General features: G+C 34.6%; 1 protein-coding gene across 1 annotated transcript in view; it reads right to left on the bottom strand.

The window, feature by feature from the left end:
- Vps53 (vacuolar protein sorting 53) overlaps nucleotides 1-18,781 on the bottom strand; it is a 205,779-nt gene that overhangs the window by 106,902 nt on the left and 80,096 nt on the right. The window contains exons 8-10 of the mRNA XM_090381067.1: nucleotides 17,835-17,907; nucleotides 7,663-7,805; nucleotides 931-1,099 (exon numbers count right to left, since the gene is read on the bottom strand). Of these exons, the coding sequence (XP_090237193.1) occupies nucleotides 931-1,099; nucleotides 7,663-7,805; nucleotides 17,835-17,907 (385 nt within the window). The remainder of the gene's footprint in view (nucleotides 1-930; nucleotides 1,100-7,662; nucleotides 7,806-17,834; nucleotides 17,908-18,781) is intronic.

Here is an 18,781-nt window from a genome sequence, read left to right as displayed (position 1 = left end):
GGTAATAAACCAAACAATGCCTAAATAAACCATAAAAGTCATGAAATTCAAAAGAACATGAGTACTGTATTTTATTACAGACAGTGTTATATTAGCAGACAAAGTAATGCTATAATTTGAATTTTTCAAAGACCACAACTAACCTGCACAAAGTGCTGCTGCCTCAAACTTTATATCTAATTAAATATACATTGTACAGAGCCATTTTGGGATGATTTTGTTCACTGTCTGTAATACAATACAGTACTTATTTAACATTCATTTCAATTTTCTAATTTTTATGTTTTATTATTTACAGCATTTTTCTTTCTTTAATTAATGGAATCAGGTTTTTGTTTTATTTGTTTTATTCAAAATGAATCAAACCCAAGAGTTTTAGTCACTGAGTCCGATTTGTTTTGGTCCCTCTATCCCCATCTGTATTTTCTATGTTGTGGCTTACAGTTTACTCAAAGTTGGAAATGGTTGTGCCCAGCATATTTATAAAGAGGATGTATGAGAATGACCGTTACATTTAGTCTTTTTGTTTTGCCTATTGTCTCACTGAAAAGGACTTGATAAGGTCTGAAGTGGTTTTATAAGCTATCACAGTAGGTTCCATGTTTGGGATTAACAGTCAGCACCTGGTTTATTTGGTGTTCCTATCTATGTACCTGTTAGTGGGCCTTGAACTTTAATGTATATTTAATTGGATATATAGTTTTTGAGACAACAGTGCTTTGTGCATTTTAGTTATGGGTATAGTCTGTGGGAAAAAACAGATTCTGAATTTATGCTAATATATTAACACAACAAGAAGGTCATTAGGCTCTTTATTTTAGCCTTTAAATTAATGAATTTCATTAATAACAACAACATTAGATAATTTATATTATGGGGTTTTTTTTTGGATCTGGTAACCTGAAAAAATGTGTAAATAGTTCATCTTACTTTTCTTCCAGTACATGTTAACAAAGACCTCTCAATTCCTTCTATGGTGATACCAGTAAATCGACGACCCAGTAGTACTTCAAAATTGGTTGTTTTCTGAATTGCAAAAAGGAGTAACCGTACATCTATTTCATGAACTCGAGAAGCCATAATTTTTGCTAATTCTTTCCTGTCAAAACAAAAGCAAAAATAAATTCGCAGGAAAAATAAAAGCTTATGTTATTTTTAATAAATGTTTACATTATTAAAATAAAACTTTCAAAATCATGCAGCTATGAACACTATAAACATATACTGTTTATATTGGTACTATATAAGTAGAACCAATAAAATAAAATGATGCAATGAAAAGCCAAATTTATTAAGCATCATTCTTGTAAAAAAAAAACCAAACAAACTTGTCACTTGATTCCATTAAGGTTATTTACCCAACCCATTCTTAACAAAAAATTAGGTAGCAAAGGTGTTCTAGTAGTTAATAATCCTTTGGCTACAAGAGAATTTTCATATACTAAGTTTACACTATACTTTCTTAAGTATATGTCCTTTAGTCTTTACCATCAATGAATTAAAAAGTATATCTCCATTATTTAGTACACTCAAACATTTTAAATCCTTATATATCTTGATAAGACTTAAATCCAAAAATCAAAGTCTCTTTTTGTAGGAATACTTCTATAAGATTTGATATTTTTCTCTCTCAGTAGGTTTACTTTTCTTGCAGTTGTGGAACTCTACCTAACTATAATTCATTTCACCACATAAAGAGAGCTCCAAATATGGGGGTAAGTGGGGAAGTATATTCTCAGAAAGGGTACAAAACAGACCCAACATTAAGATAAATTTCAATCATTGGATAAAGTGTTTACAACTTTATTTTTGCAAATCACTTAAATTATATAATATCCAATGCTGTACTTCTTTCCCTGTAAATATTATACGGCTTAGTTACCATGGTCAGGAATTTTCATGCAACTAATGGACTATACCCTAAAGAATTTGTCTTTTCAAAAAAAATAAATAAAATAAATAAATAAATAAGGTTGTGCCACTTTAAAATGAATTATGCCTGCATGTTTAATTATGTCTGCTCCCCTTTATCATCAGAGGTCTAAGAAAATTCTTTTGCATTATTCTGTTAGCATACCATATAGATTCTCTTTATCAAAAAGACAATTATCAATGTTCGGTTTTTCTTTTCAATGTTAAGAAAAATTAACTGAAATAAACAAAACAAAACTGGATTATGTTCTTACTTTAAGAAAAATAACACACACACACACACACACACACTATACATGGATGTAAGGTCTCATCAAAATGTTCAGTAAATGTTGCAAACCATTTATTTTATTCAATGTTAAATGTTTACATTCTTAGACAATGAAAACATTTTTCTAACATTTGTGGAAGTCTTCTTTTGTGAATTATTTTAGACAGTTCATTGTATTTGACTAGATTTCTTGAATCAACAAACTGTTTTCTTATTGTGTCACGTTTTAATTTTGAGGTTGGTTAAAAGTTTTGCAGTGTCAAAATCAGAAAAATAAAGTGGTTGTGGCAAGACAGGAATATTTTTGTTGATCAAAAACAGATAGATGGTGAGTTACATGTTGCATGGCACAGTCATGGTGAAGAAGCTAACTACAGGGTTGTTAAAATTAAAGTATCCCTATGTAGAGGGCTCTGGGGCAAGTTCTAAGTCTCATACTGAAGAGAAATTTGGACAACAGGTACAATAAAGAATATGCTTGGCATTTATTGGAAAAAAAAAAAAAAAATTAGTTACAAAATTTGCACTGGGGCAATACAAATCACTTGAACAGCGCTACAATTGTTCAATGTGTCCTCCATTTTGGTCAACAACAGTTTCATTTGAAATGTGCGTATACACTTGTCCATTTAAGCAGAAGTGGGCTTCATCACTCCAAAGGAAGTTCCATGGCCAAGCGATATCCACTGTCATTCATGCAAAAAATTGAAGTGCATATGTGAAACGAATATTTGCATCACCATGCTTTAGCTGCTGTAGCATGTGCACCTTGTAAGGATAGTACTGCAACACTTGACACATTACTATCCTTACAGTGGAATACAACCTATCCACTTCATGAGAAACAGCTGGCATACTTGCACTACCACATGGAGATTGACTTGATAAATCCATGACAGCCATAGCCACATCTTCAACACGAGAGCGGTCCACTCGTTTTCGACCTCTACCTGGTTGAACACCAAGATGTCCTGTCGCTTCAAATTTTCCAATCATTTTGCAGACAGCATAAGCAGTCATAGGTCCACTGGAATTCTATGATAGCAGCAGCTGCATTTTTGTTGTTCTGATGGTACAGCTTCACTAATAGCACCTTTTCCTGAAACATTGTTGGCATTGCTGCCGTAGTGCAGGCAAACATCTACTGTATGATTTTGAAGAGACTGCTTTGCTTTTATACAGTACAGTAGAGCTGAGTAGTGGCACTGTGGCAATAACTTATGCAAATAATGCAAGTTATTTGCATAATCATAACTAGTTACACGCCATACAGTGACAAATTTTGTAACTAATTTTTTTTTTTCCAATAAATGGCGAGCGCATTCTTTATTGTACCTGTTGTCCAAATTTCTCTTCAGTACGAGCTTTAGAACTCGCTTCAGAGCTACTTTAATTTTAAAATTAAAATTTAATTTTAATTTAAACAGAAGGAACTTTCCAGTTCCTTCTGTTTTGAGCACTGGCCATCCATTTACTACCCAAAAACTCATGAATTTCATCTATCCATCTCCGCCTTTGTCTTCCAGATTTTCTTCTAGCTCCTCTTGGGTACCATTCTGTTATTTTCTTAGTCCATCTGTCATCATGTCTTCGAGACAAGTGTCCTGCCCAAGACCATTTTAGTTCTTTAGTTTTGATAAGAATGTCCTTTACTTGAGTTTGCTACCTAATCCATGTGTTTCTCTTCTTATCTAACAGTCTGATTCCCAATATAATTAGTTCCATTCTTCACTGTGTAGTTCTCAGCTTCTCTTCCATTCTTTTGGTGAGTGCCCAAGTTTCACTTCCATAAGTCATGGTGGGGAGTATACATTGATTCATTATTTTACGTTTCAGACAAACTGGGATATTGCTCTTCAGTATGTGACTATATTTCCTGAATGCTATCCATCCAAAATTTATTCTTCTCTTGACTTCCAGCCATTTATCATTATTACAGCTAATAACTTGTCCCAGATAAGTATATGACTCCACCTTTTCAATTACTGCTCCTTCAATCATTATTTCCCTTTCCGTGGCATACTTGTTCATCATTACTTTTGTTTTAGCCATATTCATCTTTAGTCCAAAATCCTTACTAACTCTGCATAACTGATTAAGATTTTCCTCTAATTGTTTGGGATCGTGGCTTATGATCACAATGTCATCTGCAAATCATAAATGGTTTAGGTACTCTATGTTTACATTGACTCCTTTCTGCGACCAGTCTAATCGTCTGAAAGCTTCCTCAAGGGCAGCAGTAAACGGCTTCGGAGATAATGTGTCTCCTTGTCGAACTCCTTTCTCAATTTTAAATTTGCTGTTTTTGTCTAGTCTAATAAAGGAGGTAGCACTCTCATATATTTTCTTCAAAATCATAATATATGGGGTATCTATGCCTTGTCTTTCCAGTGCCCAAAACATTTGCCTTCTGCTGTATGGAGTCAAATGCCTTTTCATAATCCAAAAATGCCAGGCATAATGGTGTTTTATATTCATTTGCTTTCTCCATTAGCTGTGATATTACGTGAAGGTGATCCATAGTTGAGAATCCTGTCCTAAAGCCAGCTTGCTCTTTCGGTTGATTCTCATCAAGTATTCTTTCTAATCTGTTAGTAATGACCCTTGTGAACAACTTGTAGATGTGGGATAACAAGTTTCCTTTAATCTCCTTTCTTATGCAGCAAAACTATGATTGCATTATTCCACTGCTTAGGCATCACACCTTTTCTAATGCACTTTGTGAATAGTCTTGCCAGTTTTTGTGTTATGTCTCTTCCTCCCAATTTTAACAATTCTACAGCAATTTTATCTTCCCCGGGGGCTTTCCGATTCTTCATTTTCTTTAATGCATGTTCTACCTCATCAGGAAGAATATCGGGTATGTCGTATATGTTGCTACTTTGCAATCCATCTTCCCCACTGCTGGCATCATTCCCTCGCTCCTTGTATAATTCTCTATAGTAGTCTTCTGCTATTTGAATTATGCCTTCTCTGCTGTTTATAAGTACACCATCACTATTCTTCAGATTCAGTACCATTTGTCTTTCTGTATTACTGCTCATGGCTGCTGATTTAAATCCCTTATTTTTCCTTAATGCTTGTTCTACTTTACTTGTGTTAAATCTTCTTATGTCCTCTCTGAGTCTTTTTCTAATGGCTTTGCATAACTCAGTATACTCAATTTTCTCCATGTCAGTGTTTTTCTTGCTCTTCATTTGTTGTCTTCGGTTCACCATGACAAGTGTTTCTTGACTAATTTTTTCTTTGGATTTCTTTTTCCCTATAGGTTTCTTGGGCTTTATCACTTTCAGAAAGTTGTAATATTCCTCGTCGTCCTTTTGAACATGTTTGAACATGTTTTCAGAAAGAATAAAAAACAATTTCCTGAATTTGATTATAAAAATAAAAGTATGTAATTATCAAAACAATAATGGAAATAGGTAATTATTATTAATTTTTAATTAATAATAACACTGAAGTTTCGTATAACCTAAAAAAAATAATATGGCAGAGATTAATATTATTTGTCTGGTCCGTTAAATCAAGGGTTTACTGTATTTCAAAACTGTTTTACTGTATTACTATATACAAACTTCCTTGTATATCTGTCACAGTTCAACATCCAATTCCAAGGACCACTATACATCAATTCTTTCTTCTTTCATAATAGCATGTAGTATTTTCTCACACCAAAATTGAGAGAAAACTAATACTGCAAAAACAATTCATCTGTTTGTTTCATCTACTACAAGCCTCATCTATCCAGAAGTTGCCTAACAACAAAACAACAGGCCTGACAACAAAAAACAGTGACTTCTTGAAATGTTTCAAAACTGCTCAAGTGTTCCTGTTGAGATGTTTTCAATGTATTTGTAACACTTTCAACAAAATAACTTAGTCTTTCATGTAGTATATTAGTGTTGCCTTAATTAATTCATTCCCATAAAACAGTGGTTCCCAAACTACTGATATCTACGAACCCTTTCAAAAATTAAAAAAAGTTTACGGACCCATATATATAACATATGCATATGTCATATGCATATATATATGGTCGGCCACCGTTTCGCAGACCCCTTGGAACTGGTCTACGGACCCCCAGGGTTCCATGGATCCCAGTTTGAGAAACGCTGCCATAAAATTTTAAATTTAATATTTATGAATTTTAGTATACATTATGTATACGTTTCATTTCTCAGGGAGGATTAAGTTAGGAAACTTTTTATACAAATGAATTTTTATTAAATATTTTTATTGTTAATGCAACAACATAAAAACAAAGTACCAGCCAATATCGTATAATTTAATGAACAATCTGTAGAAAGTTATACATTTAATGAAGAAAAACTTTCAGAAAACAACATTCAACACTCACAGAAAAAATAGAAATTTCTCACGTAATCTACACATTTCCAAAAATATTTTTTGCATTAGTATTAAATCAGGCAAGTGATACAAGGAAATGAACTTATTCTACGTCAATTAAATAAAAAAAAAAAAAAAAAACACTTAATCACAATTTAACCATCACTAAAAAGTAACTATTCAATTCTAACTTGAAATTTTTCAGAATTTTTACCTGATCTCTCTTGGAAGGCAACTTTCAATGATCAACGACGTGCTGCCAATAGGTGAGATCTAACCTTCCACTGCTTCCTCAAATTTTACATTTGTGTTCCCTAGGTCTAGTTTTGCATGCTAATGCAAATATACCTTCCTCATTCATCATTATTCTTTAAGGCATTAAACAGTTTGATTAGGTTACCCCTATGGTTTCTAGTCTCCAGGCACTGTAGTCCATGTCTTCTAAGATGCTCCATGCAGAAACAACCCTTAGCATTCTCAACTAATATAGTTACCCATCTTTAAAAAGCAATTAATTAAAATTAACTATTTACAGATGAACAAATAACACAAACCTACTAACACCAATACTGTCCAAGATAGAGAAACTGAAAGCATAGCCTGAGCACATGACTGATTTTCTCCACACAAACATGAACTGAGTGACAGCAGATTTGAAGCTTAAATGAGTCCTGATACATTTAGGGAAAAAACAGAAAAAGAAAATAAAGAAAGAAACACAACTAAAAGCTTACAAAAGAAAACAAAAATCTGTAAAAAAAAAAAACTGAACTCTGGCAAGTATGGGAATATATCCAGGTCTATTAAACAGTTCCACTAGTCTGAGAAATGCAAGCAGAGAATTTAGCTCTGCTGAACTTTGGATGGAGTTAGGGGTTTAATGCTTTGCATATTTCAATAGCAATAGTCACTGAATAAGTAAAGATACAGTACAATACCATATTTTTTTTATTTCACCTACCTTGACTTATGTAATTGACTTATCTTCTATTTTTTGGTAGAATAAATATATTTTATATTTCCAGAAACATCAACAGGATATTTGTAATAAAGAAACCTTGAAATAACTGATTCTTGATTAATATAACTGATCAAGATACAGAAAAACTTACCTTGTTATTTCTGAAAATTCCACAGCAATTCTTTCACTAACTTCCCAGTCTGGTGGGAACATTCTACCGAACTTTTCTTCAAAGTCAAGGAGGTGTTTCTTTAGCCATGTATATCGGCGATCTATTTTATCCAACCATGCTATCTAAATAACATACATATTACATACATATTGTTTGTTTGTTTATGGGCTTTACAGTGCAAGGGCAACATGGCCATAATGCACCAATATACACATATATATATATATAAATACATATTTCTCCCACTACATGTTATATGATTGTACACTACACTCAACATTAAATTGTATTATAACTCTCGACATTGTATTGTTGCATTTAGCAGCAGCAATGATATAAGTATTCTTAGAAAAATATATGTCTAATTTCAGGACTAATGACATGTACTTTAAATTTCTTGCTGGCAGTTTAATAATATAAAATACGTACTGTTTATTATATCGGTAATATTTAAAAAATGATTCTGAATAGAAGTAATGTTATATAATTGATTGCATTATTTGTAAATAATCTTGAGAGAATGAAAGATTATCCCAATGAAACTTTATTTCCTATATGGTTTCAACAAGCCATATGAAAAACTATTTATCCTATACCACACTGAACCTAGCTGATTTTGGAAATTCACATTTCATTAATTCCTTGACAAAAATCTCAAAAAAGTTAGCACAGTAAGCTGATATATGTGTTACATGATCATGCCCAGCTGACTTGTGCTATTGTAACCATCAATATATACTGAAGTACACCATTCACAGACTAGCTGATGAAGAGGCAGTTCGCTTCGAAAGCTACTATGTATTTTAATGCTTTTATTATATTATATTTTAACTCTTTTATCTTATTGTACTTTAACACTTATCTTATTTTATTTCTGTTTTACCTTATGTATATATCATTTTTTTTAAATTTTAATAAATTTATTTTAACCAGTTAGTCGATCATCGCAAGAAACTTGGATGATGGTGTTATATGGGACTAAGAACCAGTACAAAAAGGGGGGTTATGTTCCAAAAGCTAACAAAAATATAAAAATTTTTTTATAACTATCGGAAACTTAAATTTTATAATAGTAATAACTTAATATTTTAACTTTATTTTTATAATAGTAGTAACTTAAATAGTAATAACTGAACAAACATCTTACCTTACAAACTGTGAAACATAGGTCAGATAATGTACATTCATTTACTTTTCTTCCTCTTCATCACTGCTAAGCACAATCAAATGAGAACATTTTCTCTGTTGCAGAATATCTCCACCTTCTGAACTTTCTTCTTCAGCATCTAGATTTCATGTATCTTCTGCTCTCCTTAAAAAATCAGTAATCTGGGTTTGTTTGCTTTTGCTTGATAGATCTTTGTAAATTTCATGGTATGGAGCTAAACATTTTTGAAGCTCCCTTTTGACATTTGTGCTCCTTTCAGTAGAAGGATCTGCATTCAAAAAATATGATTGTAATTACTAAGTTTATGCCTTCCCATAGGCTTTTTAGTGTAAAATTTGGAACTTCAGAATTTTCATCTGCGCTATCATCCTCTGAATTGATTTGGTTTACTTCCAATGCCATTTCCACCAAATCCACTTCACCAGCCTCTTTTTCTACCAGTAATTCATGAATATCTTCAGTAGTCATAACATCTAAACCATCCCCTCCTACCGACTTAGCAAGTTCTACTATCACACTGATTCCATTTTCTGCCAGTTTGACCATATTTCCTGAATGAACTGACTCTGGCCATACATTTTATCAACACGCATTTAATGTTGATGGTTTTACTTCTTTGAGCGATAAAGCTATGATTCCGATACAGTCCACAATTGAAAAATGTTTCCATGCCTCCATCACTTCAATAGATTTGGAATCAATTTTTTTCAAAATCCATTGTAACAATTTTCTGATGTAATGAGCTTTAAAGGTAGATATAATGCCTTGATCCAATGGCTGAATTAAAGAAGTTGTATTAGGTGGTAGGAGCATTACTTCAATGCTTGGATGACTTAAACCTTTTGGATGGCCTGGTATGTTATCCAATAGTAATAAAACTTTGAAATCTAGATTTTTTCCACTTTAAATGCTTTTCCACAGCTGGCACAAAACAATTTAGAAACCATTCTTTAAACAAATCAGTAGATACCCAACACATTTTTATTTACACCTTTCATTACATGAGGATTAGAGGATCTATAAACCATTATAGCTTTTATCCTATAATCTCCTAATGCATTACTGCACATAAATAACATTACACAATCTTTTGATGCCTGGTACAGTTCTCTCTTTTTTAGAAATAAAGATTTTTTTGGGCATTTTTTTCCACCAAAGACCTGTCTCATCGGCATTGAAAACTTGATGTGGTGTGTATCCGTGCTCTTCAATAATTTTTTGAAATTCCTCTACATACTTTTTGGCAGCTTCATTATCAGCCGATGCACTTTCCACTTGAATTCTTATGTTATGTAACGAGAAGCAGTTTTTAAATCACTCTTAACAGAAGATTCTCCATTTTCTTTTAAATGGTTATAAATTTTTAGTGCCTTTTGTTTAATGGCATTTCGGTCTAATGGGATCCGTTTTTTTACTGCTATCATCACTCCAAATACTGAGTGCTTTTTCCATTTTCTCAATTATTGGTGCTCACGGAGGAGCTGCCATATTTGTGGAAATGAAGATCCTGTAGCAACAGCAGTTCTAATTTTCTGTTCATTTTTCTTTATGGTCCAGATTGTTGCTTCATTTAAATTTAAACTTTTTGCAACGTATGATACCTTTTCCCCTTTTTTTAAGACAATCCAAAATTTATAACTTTGATTCTAAAGAAATAAATTTTCTTTTGAGCAGTGCTTTTTTGCTTTCCTAAGACATAATTTAGGGCTGAAATTTAATTCACAACAAATAAATTATTCCAATATGATTCATAAGAATCAAAGTTTAGTAATAGATACCAGGAAAAATAAATAAACGATCAAATAAAAACCAAAATAACCTTACAAAAATCTTAAATGCCATGAACTGCAAGCTTTGAATTCGCAATTTTTTATGGTCTCAAACAAGCACAAACCCAGGGATCTCCCAAAAAATACAGTGGACCCCCGTTTTACGATTGGTTCATTGTAATCAAATCAATATGATGAATTTGAGGTGTTGGTCAAAACAACAAAGGCAGATATTGTTGGTATATCAGAGACATGGTGTCACACACATATAAGGAATGCAGAACTGGAATTTGGGTAGTACAATGTGCACAGAAAGGATAGACAGGATAGAAAGGGAGGACGGGTTATGCTATTAATTAAGAAACATATAAAATCCAGGGAGGTACAGCCAGTCGACATCGCTGGACAGTGCAGTGTCGAGTCAGTTTGGTGTGACATAAGCACTGGAAAATCAAAATTGAGAGTAGGAGTGTGTTATAGGCCTAATGATTATGATGAGTATAATAAAAAATCTGTAGGTTTTGAAAGTTGCTCGTGCGCAGCTATTAGCTTTTATCTCACTTTAATTTTTAATACATGAATTTAATAAGACAACTATAGAATGGAATGTGCACTTTCCTTTCTTAGGCAAATTTTAACGTTTTAAAGCTCAATTTTTAAATATTATTTTTTTTTAAATTCATAATTACACTTAGTTACAAATAGCTATTAAACAGAATTTAAGTTTTACTGCTATGTATCTGTTATAAATTTCATCAAACCAAGTGGATTACTATGAGGTGAGTGCTGAAAATTAAGTTACACTATACTTATGATCTAGTTGTTACATCAAAGCACATAAGGAATCCTTAATATATCATCACTACTTATGTAGTTAAATTTATGGGTAAACTATGGTGTATTTACACGGATATTATATAGTAAAAAATTTATAAAACAGTACATTTTAAATATGTGTAAAAATATTTAAATAACTAAAAACAGCTGATACATTGACATTGTCAGATAAAACATGACTGTATAAGGCTCAGTCAGATGGCTAAAATCAGTAAAAGATAAACAACATTGGTCATGCCTATAAAGTGGACATTTGGATAAAATGTCTTATGGATAAAAAGGTGTCACATTGCTCACACATAGGAGGGCCATCTGCCCTCAGCAGGAATGAAGATGACTGTGTGTCTTATGCGGCGGTAAGCAAAAACAACTTCCTCTCTGTGGTTCCTGCACAGATAGACTGCCAGAGTTTAAATATAAGATTTATCTGATAGACCTTGTTTGTAACCTGTCCAGTCTAAGACTGTTGCCAGTGGGAAAGTAATCTTTTGTGTATTAATTGCCTGTAGTCTGTATAGTGGTCTAACAGGGTACAGTTGTTCTGAGGTTGCAGTGACCTGGCTGCAGCAGCCAATTCACTACCCTTGATCGCAGTGTGGCTTGGGATTCAGCAGAAACAGATGTCAAAGGAACATTCAAAAAGAGAATATAACGTATGCTTGATTTTTTTTGATTTGGTAATTGTTGGCGCATCGGCTTCTGTGGCCATATTGCACCTCCCAAGGTTTTTGCAGTACTTTTATCCAAGCCCGAGGCGGGAATCGAACCCGCGACCTTTGGGTTGCCGGGCAGGTACTTTACCCACTCGGCTAGCCCGGTCGGCATATAACATATGCTAAACCCAGGTCAGGAATGGATGTGACTTACATCTCATCCCTGATAAAGCCTGTAGTATACTTAAAGAGTCTGTTAGTATGAACCAGAGCTATAATGCTCAATTTAATTGCATTAAATTAATTTTTAATTGTTTATTACTATAATGTAAGATTTTTGATTTAATTGTTTTTGTTTGTGGAGAGTATCATAAGAAAGTGTTCTACGTATCATATTGAGGCAAACTTCTCTTAGTCTTTTACAAATATTAAAGAGTCTGCATGCACCATACACCTTTGGTAATTGTGAGTTTTAATGTGGCCCAAGGCTAATTCAATAGCATACAACTCTGTTGAGAAAATAAAGCATTTAATTATTTGGGAAGATTGTGGCAGACCTGACAGATAACTAACCTCGAGCCATCAGTGAGACGGGCAAGATGCCAGAGTATTTGGCTCAGTGGGCAGCACAGAGCTGTCGGTAGACAGAATTCAGAGTGGTGGCCTTTCCCCACTTGTTAACAGAGAAGTTGTATGACGGTGGTGTTCAGGCATGCCAGTAACAGGGCAATGTTGTCTACCGTGATGTTAAGTTCTCTGAGCAGCTCCTAGACATAAATACAAAAGGGACGGTTGGCAGTCTGATGGGTGTTACAAAGATTTTCCTATCATGGCTCAAAAAAAGATTGTTTATGTGGGATAATCTGGCAGGGGATTTTAGTTTGAATGCATACTTTAAAGACAAGTGTTTCCTACAAAGAAATAACAGTGGCTTACATGCTTCGAGAGAGACTTTGGACTGGAGAAGTTCAAAATGCTCCACTGACAATACGAATCACCTGATGGTGGATGGGTTCCAGCCATCAGAGTACACTGAGTCTAGCAGATGCATATATATACATGGGGCCTGTAATCTAACTTAGATTGCATGATAGAGGAGCAATTAAGTGGATCAGTCAGCACCCCAAGAGTTAGATGAGATTGCACATAGAATATTCAAGCTTCTCATGCACTTTGCATGTAGTTGACGGATGTGTTGTAGGAAAGTCAACTTTCTATCAAATATGATCCCGAAAGATCTAGTCCCAGGTACTACTGGAATAGAATTTTGCACTAGTCTCAGTTCAGGTTCCAGGTGAAGATTGCAGTTGCAATGAAAATGTATCCAAATGGCCTTTTCACTAGGCTTATAGGCAGTTATCCAACTTAGCTTCTGGGCAGCGATGTTGTTTGGTTTTTTTAGGAGCATTAGCAACTAAGGCCATTTTGCTCCGAGAATATGCGGTGGTCAATCCCTGACCTTTCCACATCCACCATATTTGGTGGTGAAGGGCTCGAACTCTGGTGTAATCAAGAAGCGTGTGCTACGCACTGCTGCTCCTTCCCACCTGGCTACAGAGGTGCCTTCTGGGCAGCGAATAACTGCCCATGAGCCCAGGTGGTCAGTGAATAATGGCAATCGAGAGACAACTACAACAGAGTTGTCTCTCGATTACCCTCATTTTGCAGAATTGAGAGAATATGCTAAACTCATCAATCAACATAGAAGGCACAGTTTACAGTGCCTTCTATGTTGATTGATGAGTTTACAGGAGGAAGTTGTTTCATAATGCAATTCAGTTTGATGGCAAAAAAGCATAATCCCTTAAAACTGATCCCTGATACAAAAACTGATACGTCAACAGAAAGGATAGGAAGGGAGGAGGGGGTTATGCTATTAGTTAAGAAACACATAAAATCCAAGGAAGTGAAGCCAGTCGACATAGCTGGACAGTGCAGTGTTGAGTCAGTTTGGTGTGACATAAGCATTGGGAGATCAAAATTGAGAGTAGGAGTGTGCTATAGACCTAATGACTCTGATGAGTATAATAAGAAACTGTACAGGGAAATAGACTAGGCCAGTACACCAGAGAGTCTTATAATGGGGGATTTTAATTTCCCAGATATTGACTGGAATTTGTGAGTTGGTCACTCACACACTAGCAAGGGTTTTGTGGATTTATTGGATGAGTTCTTTACATCAGCATGTTCGGGAGGCAACTAGAGGGAGTAATACTCTTGATTTGATTATCAGTAGTGACTCTTCATGCATTAAGAATCTGCAGATAAAGGAACCACTAGGTGGCAGTGATCACAGTGTGCTCCTGTGGGATTTACTCAAAGAGGTAACTGCCATTAGGGGTAAAGGGAAGAGTTTTTGCTTTCGTAAAGGAGACTACAGTGGTCTGAGACATTATTTAAATTCTACATGGTGGGACCAACTGATGATTTTACCAACAGCAAACTCAAAATGGAAGGCATTCAAAGAATTAATCTAGGAAGCTACTAGGCTTTACATACCAACTAAGAAATATTTCAAGGTTTAGGCCTAAATGGATATCAGATGAAGTATGAGACATGTGGCAGAGAAGAAAAATGCATGGGATACATATAAATTAATGGGTGACATGGAAGCCAATGATAGATATAAGCTAGTCTGTAACCAAGTAACAAAGGAGGTTAGGCAGCAAAGGCAGATTATGAGAAATCTTTGGCAAAGGATGCAAAGATAAACAGTAAGGAGTTCTTTAACTATGTAAACTGTAGAAGGAAGGGGTTGAATCAGATTGGTCCACTGGATGTTGATGGTTTAACATTTTTCTTGATGATCCTGCTCAGGTGGCTAACAAACTAAATGAGTATTTTGCATCTACATTCACACATGAGGAGTTATTCAGGGAGGGGAATGCCAGAGGGGAGTTAAACTCTGGCAGTGAGCTAGATGATTTTGTAATAACTGAGAGGAAAGTGGATGAGAAATTGTTGAAGATAAACATAAGAAAGGCACCTCGGGTAGATGTGATCTATCCAGTTATATTAAAGGAGGCAGCAAAGGAAGTAAGCAAACCCTTAGCCATAATTATGAGAGCTTCCTTGGACTTAGGGGAGGTACCCACAGACTGGAGATGTGCAAATGTAACCCCAATTCACAAAAGAGGATCAAAGGGAGACAAGTAATTATAGACCTGTTAGTTTAACTTCTGTTCCAGGGAAATTAATGGAGGCACTAGTTAAAGAAGCACCGTAGTATCATCTAGACAAGACTTCAATTATAGCTCGGACATAGCATGGTTTTGTTAAGGGGGAGTCTTGTCTGACCAATTTGATTGGATACTATCATGTAGTCACAAAGGAACTGGATGCAAAGAATAACTTTGATATCATATATTTGGATCTTAGAAAGGCTTTTGATACTGTTGCACATGGAAGACTGCTGCACAAATTGGAGCAGTGTGGCATTGGAGGCAAATTGCTGCTATGCATAAAGGGATGGTTGAGTGGGAGAAGACAGAGTGTGGTAATCAATGGACACTGCTCTTCGTGAACTAATGTTATTAGTGGAGTCCCTCAGGGTTAAGTGTTGGGTCCGTTGTTGTTTTCTGTATTTATAAATGATATTGATGATGGTATATCAGGCTTAATGTCCAAGTTTGCAGACAATACGAAGGTCAGCAGGGTTTTTAATGACAATATGCTGTGCAACAGGATCCAGAAAATTTGAGCAGATGGGCTGAGACGTGGCAAATGAAATTTAACATTGACAAATGTAAAGTACTACATATGGGAAGCAGTAACCCCAGAGTAACGTATGAACTCTGTGCTACTACACTGACAGTGGTAGAGAATGAAGAGGATCTGGGGGTTATTGTGCAGGCAGATATGAAGTTTACTGAGCAATGCAGACGGTCTGCAAGAGGTAGCTCATAGTGTCTTGTCAATGATATACAGGAATTTTACTAGCAGGGATAAGGAGGTGATTATCCCCTTGTATAAGGCAATGGCGAGGCCACACCTTGAGTACTGTATACAGATCTGGAGGCCTCATTTTAAGAAGGATGTAGAGCTGTTGGAACGAGTACAGAGAAAGGCAACCAGATTATTAAATGGAACAAAGGGTTGCTCTTACGAAGAAAGGCTTAAGTTTTGCAGATTGAGGTGTATAAATCCTTGAACAGTTTGAGCATGCTCAATGCTGATGGGATTCTTCCTCTTGCTCAGAATCGCCTGAGAGGGCATAAATTCAAATTGAAGGAAGACAGTTGTAGGATAGATGTGCGGAAGTTTGCCTTTAGCCAGCGGGTAGTTGATTTGTGGAATAGACTGCCACCTTTGTTGTGGAAGTTGATAGCCTAAATAAATTTAAGGCTGAGCTGGACAGGTATTTGGAGCAAATGAAGGGAAGAAATCAGAACGGTTTTTTATTTATTTTCGGCTGATGCCGCATAAGCTTGCTTTCTTGCATTGTATATCTCTAGAAATGCTAATGCTAAATCGCTTTAGGATGGACTCTTCATAATAAATCCATTTTAAAAGGTGTTTCTAATAAGCAAAAATAGGAGGAATATTATTCACAGGTTATAAAAATAAAGATAAAAAGCGCAAATTTAACTTTATTACCTTACAAATTAACGAAGTTAAAAGACATATGAAAATTGGAAGAATATTTACCAGCTAGCAAAATAAAAATAAATTTACGTGTACGTACATAGCTTAATTAATACGTACTGTAATATGTACAAACTAATTGATATTTCTGTTCACTGACTTTTTTTGTTGTAAAAATTAAAACAATAAAAATGATAAGCAATTAATTTCACTACATATTTCACCATGATAATGTGAAAACCCACAGAATTACAGCTATCGGTACTTTCACAAATACAATACGATAGAGTTTACTACCCGTTTATAATTGATTGCACTAACTGAAAAGCCCAATAAACCAGAAATTGCAAATTGTTTTTATTGTTTTATGGTAGTGACCTCCAGATATGTGCTTTAGAAAAATATCACAAAGGCGATAACGACTAGCAAGTCAACAGTTAGGATTCACAAAAAGGAATGAAAATGTTGAAAAATTACATCCAACATAATAGAAGGGTTTTCCCAGCACAAAAGCAAAAAAATACCATGTTATGCGAGGTTTCCAGCAATTCTCAAACAGTGTTAGAGTGAAACCATGTTGTATAAATACTGTGTTGTACAAGTATCGTGTTATATGGGGGTTGCCCTGTATTTCTAATTTCCACAAGAAGAATGATAATATCCTTCTTGTGAAACTCTGTGGACTGTGAACAAAAACTTGTCGTATATGATCTTCTCAGACTTGCACAGTCAGCTATGAATACCTTTTAAAGAGAGCCAGTGTCGTTCATAGGTGAAGGAAACTCTCTAATGGCAACATTATTTTCAGTAGTTCTTGCAGCATGAAATAAAGTATTCGTGCTTCAAAGCTCCTACAAACACATCAATAAAAATTTTATTTTCTTTACCCAATGGAACAAACTGTTTTTCTCTATCTCATTTACTTTTTTTAAATTGAAAAAAAAAAAAAAAAAAAAAAAAAAAACACAATAAAGTTGTAAAAATACTTTGTGTCTATCATGCATATAAAATTAAGTTTTTGTACATGCTTAAAACTTTATTTTCAAGTTTTAAACTTGAAAATAAAGTTTATAACTTATTATTAAAAATCTTAAATCTCTAAGTAGAAAATGAAGCCTAAAAATATTTAAATTTACTTGCATCTTGATTTTCCTGGAAAAGATGAGTATATTCAGCCAGTTGAAGTGCCACAAACCACTGCAACAGTTCTCGCCTAATGGAAATTATGAAAGAAAATAGAGAATAAAATCAATAAAGATAAAATGCTTGCTTACAATTAATAATTCATAAGACTTTGTAAAAATTATTTCATAGTCTTTTCAGCAATTTAAATATAAAAAACATTAAAACAGAAAACTTTACAGAAAAAATATACAATACACTCTCATTTAATGAGCAGTTGTACAGCAAAAGGATGCTGACTGGTTGCGGCACGTGTTTGGATTGCTTTGAAAGAGAAAGCAGGAATTATAGAAGCCAATTCAGAAGAACAGAGCCTGTGGAAGTATCTATAGAAAAGGCATGCAGTAGAAACAGAACATCTGTGAGACAGAGAGTGAAGAGACTCTGTTAGAGGTGAGTCATTAATTAACCTAACTACCCTCTTTTGAATGGAATCGAGAAGCCTGAGAGAGGTTTTGGGAGCACCACCCAAGATGTGGACATGGTATTCCATGGTAGGGAGGATCTGAAATCTGTACAGAGTGAACAGCTGTTTGGAAGAAAAGTAATGCTGAGAGCAAAAGAGAAAACCCACTTTTTTAGATGTAAAGGAAGCAATATTTGTAATGTGCTTATGCCAAGAGAGATTAGAAGTCAGGATAATCCCAATAGAGATATATGATTTTGCATGGAAATCAGAGTGTCATCAAAGATAAGTATAGGAGTAGAAGAATCCTTTTTTATGAGATTTAAGACAGAACTGAGTTTTAGAAGGATTGAAATCAGCTAAGTTTTCTTTGCCCCAGTGGAGAATTACCTGGAGATTGGTATTTAAGGAATTGGTAGTGGATATTCGAGAAGTTGAAGCTGATTGTGCAAGGCAAGGTTTCTCAAAATGGAAAGTGGAATGCAATGTGCTATTATCA

This window comes from Mastigoproctus giganteus, chromosome 9 (genome assembly GCF_048544385.1).
Source record: "Mastigoproctus giganteus isolate SK-2022 chromosome 9, ASM4854438v1, whole genome shotgun sequence".
In the NCBI taxonomy this organism is placed as follows: domain Eukaryota; kingdom Metazoa; phylum Arthropoda; class Arachnida; order Uropygi; family Thelyphonidae; genus Mastigoproctus; species Mastigoproctus giganteus.
Note: the sequence above shows the minus strand (reverse complement) of the source record. Positions and strands in the feature narration are given on the sequence as shown.